The sequence below is a fragment of the Branchiostoma belcheri genome, unplaced genomic scaffold (assembly GCF_001625305.1).
Source record: "Branchiostoma belcheri isolate BF01 breed outbred unplaced genomic scaffold, Haploidv18h27 scaffold39, whole genome shotgun sequence".
Lineage (NCBI taxonomy): Eukaryota > Metazoa > Chordata > Leptocardii > Amphioxiformes > Branchiostomatidae > Branchiostoma > Branchiostoma belcheri.
The window spans coordinates 2,751,458-2,762,534 of NW_017804009.1; the positions used below are offsets into that span (position 1 = coordinate 2,751,458).

At 39.1% G+C, this 11,077-nt stretch overlaps 1 protein-coding gene across 1 annotated transcript in view; it reads right to left on the bottom strand.

Moving 5' to 3' along the window:
• Positions 1-233: 233 nt before the first annotated feature.
• LOC109476805 (kinesin-like protein klp-3) overlaps positions 234-11,077 on the bottom strand; it is a 46,398-nt gene continuing 35,554 nt past the window's right edge. The window contains exons 18-20 of the mRNA XM_019777828.1: positions 9,497-9,683; positions 7,371-7,466; positions 234-397 (exon numbers count right to left, since the gene is read on the bottom strand). Of these exons, the coding sequence (XP_019633387.1) occupies positions 257-397; positions 7,371-7,466; positions 9,497-9,683 (424 nt within the window). The 3' untranslated portion in view covers positions 234-256. The remainder of the gene's footprint in view (positions 398-7,370; positions 7,467-9,496; positions 9,684-11,077) is intronic.

Genomic DNA, 11,077 nt, shown 5'->3' on the forward strand with positions numbered 1-11,077 from the left:
TCATATATCATCATCATATATAATATCTAATTCAAACAATGAATTTTGAACTTTTGCATTGATAGATGAAAAAAAAAACTGCAACAGCAATGTAAACAAGGACTTTCTTCAACTGTTGGGGGCAAAATATGACCATTTTGGAGTTAATTCAGAACCTAAAAACTTTGAAGCAGGCAATTTCAAGAACCAGTTACTTAGATTGGTGTGGCCTTATCACATTTATATCTGGACGGAAGTGATGACATTCTTATAATAATTATTTCTTCTTGCCACCTTTGGTGATGTTCCTCTCGGCCTTTCCGAGCGACACCTGTCTGGCGTTGGAGCCGAAGGTGAGGGTACTGATGGTCTCTGACACGTTCTTCTCATCAGGACTCACCATCACAAACAGACAGGCCTGCAAAACACAACAACACATCTTTCTTAACCATGGAAGTTCATCTGTGTCAGTAGTAATCACACTGCGATGCTGAACTTTATTTCAGCATAGGATCAAATTTTCGTCTCTAGTGAATAGGTAACGTGTCCGTAACTTTCGTGGGTTATGTTCGAAAGTGACTGATCATTACTTATCCTGATGAAGGTGGCAATGGTAGCCTTGTGTTGGAATAAAGTTCAGCATTGTAATACATAATGCCTCTTCTAATTCTTTCTTTCTTTACATCTGCACAGAAATCAGCAAGAACTAACAATAATATATATATTGCTTTCGACACGGGACCTCCATTTAACGTCCTATCCGAGGGACGTCCTTAACTAAAGCTAGGTACTCATTTTACACAAGCGAGGAAAGTTTTGTAAAGTGCCTTTTCCAAAGGCACAACGTTATAACATTGGGCATGTCAGGGAATCGAACCAAGGACCTCTTGTTTTGGAGCCAAACACACAGACCATTACACACATGAAGCCACACTCATTGGTTCAACGAAAGCATTTACCCTTTCCCTGTAACAGCATTTTGACACCAAACATGTATTGGTTAGAAGATAAGATACTGGTAGTGCTTAGATGTTTCACATTGTCACAACTTTGACAGTATCTATATCAGAAAACCTCCAGACTGACAAAAGATGATCCTGATAAATGAGATATCAGTAAAGCAATGACAGCAGTACCAGTGCAGATAGCATGCACACTATCTCTAATCTAAGAGGAAAGGAGGGAAAATGAGCATGTCAACAAAACATACTGCGCCTGCACAAATCCCGTTTTTTCTAGGTTTTCGTTGAATGTTTGAATGGTCGATATGCCCCTTGCAGATGATATCTTTTCGAAACGTTCTGCCAAAGTACTATGCACAATTATGGGTTTTGTGCAGGCACAGTTTGTTCTGCTGACATGCTCAGGAAAAAGTATAGTGTGCAGTTGCAATGTGATCATGTAATGTTGTTTCTTAGTTCTGGTGAAACACAATGATCTGAGTCTCAGAGAATGACTGTTAATAAATATGTGAGCTGTGTATTTTCTTGTTTAACCAAACATGATCATGTTTAGTGCACTTCTGAACAAATCTGGAGATATTGATTTATTTGTTTGGCTGATGAAGATAATCGGAGAGTGCTCAACTGGGTAACCACTTAGGGACTACGATATTTACCGGGGAGGGGGGGCCGGTCGTCCGGGGGTAGCGTAAAAAAAATTTTTCCTAGGCCCTCCCCCAGGTCAAAAAAATTTTTCCTAGGCCCTCCCCCCGGCTCAAAAAATTTTTCCTAGGCCCTCCCCCCGGCGTGAATCATAGAGAGTGAAATTTCGTATGGGGATGACGAGATTTTGATTGAAAATTTTCCCCACATGAAGCGCCGAAGGCGCGAGCTATCGCGCCGCAGGCGCCACTAGAGCCCGAGTAGGCCCGGCTTTTTTTGGGGGGGGGGATGTCCCCCCGGAAAAATTTTGAAATTCAACCCATGTTTTGCATGTTGAGGGGCAAATTTGGCAGCACAAATTTCGCTGGTACGTCGAACTATAAATTTAAAGTCAGTAACGTTACGGTCAGTCAGTGTAATCGAAATAATCCTCTATCTAGCATACCTTTCGTCCGCGTCTTCCGCGTCAATTTTATTACAAACAGGGGAACAATATTGCCAAGTTACGTGTTGTTTTCAATTAACTTTGGAGGGACATAGATATAAATGTTAAAATAGTCCTTGGTTTAATAAAAATACCAAATTAATCCGTCGACATCCGACATCCACGCCGAGAAGTTCGAGCGAGCTGCGAGGCGGGACCAGCGGGGCCTTTGCCGACGCACGCACGCACACCACTGGGAAGGGTGCGTTGAACGGCGAAAATTAATTTTCAAAATCTTCAGACAAGCCTTCCCTACATTTTTGATCGGTATCGTTTCGAATGTCGTTTACGCGATTTTAATCCATGTAATTTGGCTGTGTAGTCCAGTTTCGCCGATTCTGGCGAAGATGCAAGATTTTGAAGGGGACTGTGGGAGATTTGGGCGAATACATTATAATAATAGGGATGGATATTATTGGAAAGTAAAATTTTGCCGATTCTTATGACCTGCAAATCGCTACGATATGTATGGACAGACGTTTAATCATGTTTTGAACGTGTATAAAAACGTTGTAAAGTTAAAGGGACCTTGGAAAAATTTTTTACCTAGGCCCTCCCCCAAATTTAAATATTTTTTCCTAGGCCCTTCCCCCGGCTCAAATTTTTTTTCCTAGGCCCTCCCCCCTCAGACGACCGGCCCTCCCCCCCCCCGGTAAATATCGTACAGTCCCTTAGTAACCGGGAGGTCGTGAGTTCAAACCCGGCCGGATCATTCACGAGTTGCACATTCCCAGGATCCTTTGCGCCCAGGGTAGGTCACATGGGCGTCAGGGTAGGGAAAGGTCGCAGTAAACCACGTGACTCATCCTCGGCTCTGGTCGGAAGAAGTCGGAAGTGTTCGCGAGCGCTCGGAAATTTAAAAAATGGCTGACACCACTGCCGGCGGCGGGAGGTACGTAGTTTTTCACGGCGTTCGTACGGCGTTCGTACGGCAAAGCGGCATCGAATTTTTGCTCCATGACTATCGGTATGGGATAGGATAGGGTTGATTCAACACACTACGTGAAAATGTGAATGCTCCCAGCCTACTATCGGCCAGATATCGCTTAGGGCACCTTCTTCCGACCAGAGCCGAGGATGAGTCACGTGGTTTACCGAGACCTTTCCCTACCCTGACGCCCACGTGACCTACCCTGGGCGCAAAGGATCCTGGGAATGTGCAACTCGTGAATACCAAAGACTTTAAAAATGTTACATATTGCTTTCTCTGCTGATCAGCATCTATGGGAAAGTGTATGGGAAGGTCAAACATATAACACTACCACCATGCAGGCTAGCCACCTGCTGTAGTAAATGCACAACTGTGTGGCCCAAGGGCTACAAAAATGGAGATGGGCACCACTCCTAAGCTCTGCACAGAGTGGAACGGGACCCATTTTATTTAAGATAGAAAAATTTTGAGATATTGTGTACTATATATACTACCATCTAAATTTTATACTTTAAATTGCCTATTTGGATCTTGAGAAATTTCTCTGGTACCTTGGGGGATTAAAATTACAAGTAACACTTGCTCATTTCTGCCGCTCTCATGGACTGAAAGTAACTCAGCTTTCCTAATCTTGTTTCTCAATTTAAGTGGCTGGATGGAACAGTTATTACCAGACAAACCCCATAAGGACCCAGCAAAGGCAATGAATATTAATATAGAAACTACACCTGAGTATTAAATCTCACTCTAACAGGGCTCGAAATTCATTTTTGGGACCTAAAAAATTAGGTGCACAAAATTTTTTGGGGTGCACCATATGAAACAAAACCTAATTGCAGGTCTTACTGCTGCTCTTCTGAGCTAACTTCAAAATCTGAAACAAGTACTACAACAAAGATTTTATTATTAATTTTTCTAATACTTAGAGACCAAGAATATCCAGTATACTATATAATTATACATTTCTAAATGCTAAAAATTCGTACTCATGCACCCACAAACAAAAATTAGGTGCACAACTCCAATTTTGGGTGCACTATGGTATTTCGAGCCCTGCTCTAAGTAATCAAATATACATAGTACATGGTCCCTTCGGTTCAGAATTGTTTTTACTAATAGGCATCCTTTTCCTATTCAGAATCAACTGCAAAATGCTCATATTTTGCCCTGAACAGTTGAAAACAGTCCTTTTCTTCCTAGTTGTTACAGTTATTCCATCTTTCAATGCAGTGGTATCATCAAAAGTTCACAATTCATTGTTTAAATTTTGAACCAGCCTGGTGTGTTGACTTCATGGCTCCTATCGTACCATTTTAGGCCATAATACATGTAGGATGCCTAGGCCTGTTTTTATGTTTAGTTTTTTTTTTGCCCGCCTGCTCCATTATTTTTCTAGAAAAATCTGTTGACCAAGTAATTAAATTGGTGTGGCCTAAGGACCCAGAGAAGGCAATGAATATCAACGTAGAAACTACACCTGAGTATCAAATCCCACTCTAAGTAATCACCTATATACATACAATGTAGTACATGGTCCCTTCGGTGCAGAATTGTTTTTACTAATGGGCAGAATTCTTTTCCTTTTAGGTAGTTTGTTTCCTGTTTCTATTAGGAAACACTGTCTCTAGGTTGTGCTTAATTTCAATTAGATGATAGTTACCAGTGGAAGTTAATATAGGAATCCTGACTGACATATGCTATTAATAATAATATACATTGTGTATATAATTGTGCAATAATGTACTGTAATTCTTCTAAAACAATTTTATTTTAATCAATAAATTATTGGTTCCTGGATTCACCTGCTTCGTTTATTTTATTTGAAAAGAAAAAATTCAGATTCTGGATCAACTCGAAAATGCTCGTCATATTTTGGCCCCTGCTGTTAAGGAAAGTCCTTGTCTTTATAATTTTGCTCGTTTTTCTACCTAACAATGCAGTGGTTTGATTCAAACACTCAAAATCCATTGTTTGAATTACAAACTAGCCTGGAATGTTGACTTATTCCTACTATTGTAACATTTGGGGCTACTGTAGGATGCCTAGGCTGTTTTTTTTCCCTGTCGCTTCATGTTTTTTCTGAAAAAATCAGAGAACCAACTAATCAAATTGTTCTGGCCTAAGTGAAGCATAAAAATTGTTTCACACGAAACAGACTAAATTGTCACCTATAATGCACTGCCACATCGATTTGTACAATGTATATGTCACATACTTCCCCCTATTCCATCTTAGTATAATTGAGATTTATCTGGTATAATGTAAGAGAGATAAAACCAGTAACAGTTACTGTTCTCTTAGATTAAAAGAACGGCAACCTCAGTTGCAACATTAAAAACGTATTGAGAAGAACCGCTGTAGTATGAATACTGTAACCAAACTTTATGGATTTCTTTCCCCTATCGCATTAGATTTGGAGTCTGCGGAGGATGTCATCCATAAAATTTACTTGCCATGCCTGTGTCTGCTGTGGCCTATTACTTGGCACCACAACTGCTACAACTTTCCCATGTAAACCGGCGGAAACTACTGAGATGTCATCCATAAAACTTACTTGCCATGTCCTAAAGAATTACTCTCAGTAGATCTGCCTCATTGTAAAACCTCACCACAACTGCCACAACTTTTCCACCTAATCCCTATTAACTACCACCACCTGAGACACCAGTGAGAACAGGCGAACACAAAGGACCCAGTACCCCTGAACAGATTGATCACCCAGCTTATTCTCCTGCCTTTGACACTGTCTTAAAGAACCCTTGCAGAACAACACCCAAGAGAACATTTAGGTGTCAAGTTGAAGATCTTTTATGCCTGGATACTTTGAGTAACAGCATCAAGTGCAATCCGTGGGTGTTTAACTGTAACAAATCACAGTTGATTTAAACCTGAAGTACATGTACTTAATGTGTTCACTGCCGCCTCGTTGAATATTCCACATTTTCAAGATTAAAAGTCGGAAAGATTACAGTATTTTTAATGTGATACGACACTGAACAGGGTTCAAAATACTGGGTGCATGTGCACCTTAGTGCACCCAAATTTGGAGCTATTTTTTTATTGAACATTTTAGTAAGCATAAATTTATTTTTATTTTATTTTTTTATTTTATGACGATTTACCACATTTGTGGAAGGATTGACATAACAGGTGACTATCACCTTTTCAAAGATGTCAACCATGAGACCAGACTGTAAGGTTTGAACCACTCACACCGGGAAAGGTCCCCTACTCTTTTCGATAAGTGCGGTGGGTTCTTTAACGTGCGTGGGGTGTGGCTCTCGTCCTATCCGAGGGACGTCCCTAGCCGAAGCTAGGTACTCATTTACACCTGAGTGAAGTGAGGAAAGTCGTGTAAAGTGCCTTTCCCAAGGGCACAAGATCGATGACATGGGCAGGGTTCGAACCCACGACCTCTCTGGTGTGAGCCGAACGCGCTACCGACTGCGCCACACGACCCCACAAATACAGCAGAAGACATGTTAATATGTCATTGTGACTGTTCTATTGTTCTCTATGATTGTTCTAAATATCCTTGGGGTACACATTAATCTCTAAATGTAATCCTGAAAAGTCATTAAATAGGCAAATGTACCAAGCCCTTATGATATCAAACATTTTACATGTATTCATCAATGATACAATTGCCTACTAGTAGGAGGTAAGGAAAATGAATGCATACATGAGTGTAGTGTTTATGATTTCTAACATGATTATGAAAATCATATGATATGATGAATAATCCTGTAATAATTACATTTACAACTCATACACAAGTGGCTGTAAACAACACAACAGCTACTCAATCAGCAATTTTCGAATTCCGTAACGAGCCAAAAAGTTCCTGAAATTGATGAGAAAACGGGTGCTGGCTAATGCCCAGGAGCGTGATATTACAATGTGGGTTTGTGTGGCGTATCAGTAGTGTGTTCGGCTCAGGACCAAGAGGTCCCAGGTTCGAATCCTACCCTTGTCACAGATCTTGTTCCCTTGGGAAAGGCAATTTACACGACTTTCCTCACTTCACTCAGGTGGAAATTAGTACCTAGCTTTGGTTAGGGACGTCCCTCGGATAGGACGATAAATGGAGGTCCCGTGTTTGAAAGAGCCACACCGCATGCACCTTAAAAAAACCAACGCACTTATCGAAAAGAGTAGGGGACCTTCAAATTCCCGGTGTGAGTGATTCAAACCTTATAGTCCGGTCTTACGCAGCTTGTACAAGTGCGTACATGTACATAACTGGTGTGTTACGCCTAAAGGCGGTTTACCGGTTATGCGAAACAAACAAAACAAAATTGGTGTTACGCATAAAGGTGGTTTTCCTGTTTAATATGCGAAACAAACAAACAACATAATAGCTGCTACAAACCTTTGCATCCCCTCCCAGTGCAGGTTGCAGCAGATGAGTGAGTTTGGAGTTCCTGTAAGGCACATGGAGGGCATTGGTCCGTAGGGACTGAAACACCTGGGGAGGGACAACAGAGAAGAAGGGGAGGTGTAATTACAGTATGTTTTATATAGTTTACATAGTATATCACTACTACATGTAGCAGGGCTCAATTCAATTTCAATTTATTTATTTAACCAGTAATTACAGCTCAGGCCATTTTGGCCTAATTTTCAACACATAAAAATACACAATAATAATAATACACAAATAAAAGTACATCACTTTTTTAATCCGTATATTACATGTAAATATGTTTGTAATCACGTCTATTCGAATTGTAATTGTCCTGACGCAATTCAGCCATTTTGGCTGCAATGTTTGTGACAATGTTATTGAAATAAACCATTGATAATATATAATATATTATATATATACATGTATGTCCTGGGTCCAATTTCGCTGCATTTCCAACATGGTGGTCTTCTTTACTTATATGAAATCCATAGGGAAAATATTTTTCCATTTCAACATCAAAATCAAGTCTCACAATTGCATCCATTACACAAAGGAATACGCAGCTACATGTAGATACTGTAAATCACTTTATGTTTGCAGTAGCAAAATTTCGCTGTCTGAGAAAAATGGACATTTTCGCAGAACTAATTACGTTTGCGGTGGTGGCAGGTGCAGCAAAAAGAAAGTCGGTGTATTATAAGTTTGAGGTAAAGAAATGACAAAGCAAAAACCATGAATATAACAGTACACTAACTGCGAAAAAATCGTGAATTATGCTATGCATAGTGTCCCGGAAATATTGCAGGAGGTGGGATAAGGCCACACCAATTTAATTTGTTGGTTCTCTGATTTTTTCAGAAAAAATATGAAACGACAGTGCGAAAAAATTAAAATAAAAACATGTCTAGGAATCCTATTATAGCCCCAAATGGTACAATAGGAGCAATGAGGTTAACACAAAAGGCTGGGCTAATATTCAAACCATAAATTTTGAACTTTTAATCAAACCACTGCATCAATAGATGGAAAAACTGTAACAACTAAGGAAGAAAAGGACTTTCTTCAACTATTGGGGGCAAAATATGAACATTTTTAGTTAATTCAGAACTAAAATCTTTTTTTTTCTGCAAATCCGAGAACCGACAAATTAAATTGTTGTGGCCTAAGATATTGAAATAAACGCCCACTCCTGTATAAAGGATTATGTTTGATAAACAACAAAATGAAGCTGGTGACCTTGAAAAGGTGTAACTATAACGCCCTGGTCCTTTGGGCACTTCAAAGTACAGAGTGCTACCTCGCAGATAAGCATTACATAGCTCCAAGCAGTTTCTTGCAAAAATTGTTTTTTTCAAGCTGTTTATCTAAGTGGTCTACCCTGAGGACCAGCTTTCAGATCCTTTCAGTGTAAAAAGGACTGTGAATCAGAAAAGGTGGTGGCTGACCTTGGAAAGCTGTTCAAAATGGATTTTGAAATACAGAAGCCGGCATTATTTGTCATACAGCTGACCATAAATCATTTTGTAACTGCATGGTGAGAAGCGATTGTTCATAGTTTTTGCTAGTTATGACTCTAATGCAATTTTAGGGCAGCAAAACAAAAATATTCTGGATGAGGAAATCTGTCTGATATTGACATTTACTGCCATTTCTTAGCAAATGTTACATTTCTGTGCTAAGTCTCTATCTACAGGATCTATCTACAAGATCTCTTCTCTCTTTTTGAAACATGTGTGGACAAATTTAGATCATAGTTTTTCATTTACATTGTAGTGCTTGGATGTCATAATATGTTTGAACAATTCTATTTTTGGTAAGTTATTTGGGGAAGTCTGGTTGTACATAGTACCTACCGATTTTGATCTGGAATTGGTGATCACTAATCCTTAATTTTGCACATTTAAATATTGTTACTGTAACTACAGTTCTTTTTCATATGCAAGCTAAATTGTTTTGTAAAGTAACTTATTTCCTTGTTTTCCATTTTTGCTACACTTGGAGTTTGTTTTTGAGTAGAAATATTGAAGAAAATTGTCTTTTAGTCTTTGTTTTAGTTCAGATCAGGTTTCTATTCACTACATTGAACCCACCTGTCCGAGTGCTGTGAGAGATTTATTAATAGCTGCAGCCTCCACCAGTCTCTGTCCAGTGGCTTCAGTTTTAGAGATCCTCTCTGACCCGGCCAGGTCCACCAACATCAGGGTACCGAAGGACGTGGTGCTGGAGATCTTATCATGTCCCTCCACGGTCAGCATCAGCAGCAGGTGAGATCTAGAACTGCAAAACAGAATAATAGACAAATTAACTAGAAGGTAACATTTGCAAAGCAAATGCATAATTAAAATGTTTGCCCTCACATGGTCCAGCCTTGCTGTCTTATTCTGAGTCAACACATCCATACATGTTGTGACACAAGTCCAACTGTGACACAAGTCCAACTCTGTCCTGCAACTTGCAACATAATGTAACCCAATACCACAGGGTGTCTGCTACAGCACCAGTTACCATGGTAACAGACGTCTGGCCCAGGTCATTGACCTTATGTGTTTGGAACAGAAGAAGAAACAGAGCAAAAAGAATATGTTTTCCTTCTGCAAAGTAAACATTTTGTGAAATGTCATGATGCCATAGTGCTGAATGGTGAGGATTTTATACTTGTGACACTCGAAAAAATTAGGTAAGAGACAAGAACATCAGTCATAAATTATGCAAATCAGGGTCTTATTTCCATAATATATGAGAAAGTGCTAGAATTGCTGTCTGAAGATCATTTGTCAAAGGTATGACATAGTGGAACTCTAGTTTATACAATGTGGGTGTATGTGGATTTGGATTTGCTGCATTGACTGTTACCAATTGAAACTAAGTATAAAATAATGGCAAGCAATGCATGGTTCCTGAACAATTTTTCAGTATGATCCAGTCTGAGTGGCGCAGATCAAATTTGGCAGGTACAGGTAATTTTCAATGATACTAATGCACTTGCATACTTGTAGTATGAGTAGATTGTGTCAAAAGAGCAAGTTTTAACATCTTTCATCAATCATATTAGTCATATTAGATGTAAAGACGTGAATCATCTTAATAATCAATATTGATCCAGACAAACAATCTCTGTTCTAATGAGAATAAGTATATGATCAATCATTATGACAGAAAAACAACAACACTATAATCATATTACATTATGGAGTTCAAATCTAAAAATACCACCATCCATCTTCCACAATGACAACATAACTAAAAGGTGTCAAAAACATCCTTACGGTAGCCAGAATAATAAAAAAAGTACTATACGCATTCCCTGAAAACCCTGCAGGCATTTTCAGCACTATTTTAAAGTTTGTCCTAAGGCCACACCAATTTAATTTGTTGGTTCTCGGATTTTTTCAGAAAAAATATGAAGCGACAGGGCGAAAAAAATAAAAAATAAAAACAGGTCTATAGCATCCTATTATAGGCTTAAATGCTACAAAATGAGCCATGAAGTCAACACAAAAGGCTGGGTTAAAATTTAAACATTGAATTTTGAACTTTTAATCAAACCACTGCAATGATAGATGGGAAAACTGTAACAACTAGGAAGAAAAGGACTTTCCTCAACTGTTGGGGGGCAAAACATGTCTTTTTTGAGCATTTTTCAGTTGATTCAGGACCAGAATCAATTTTTT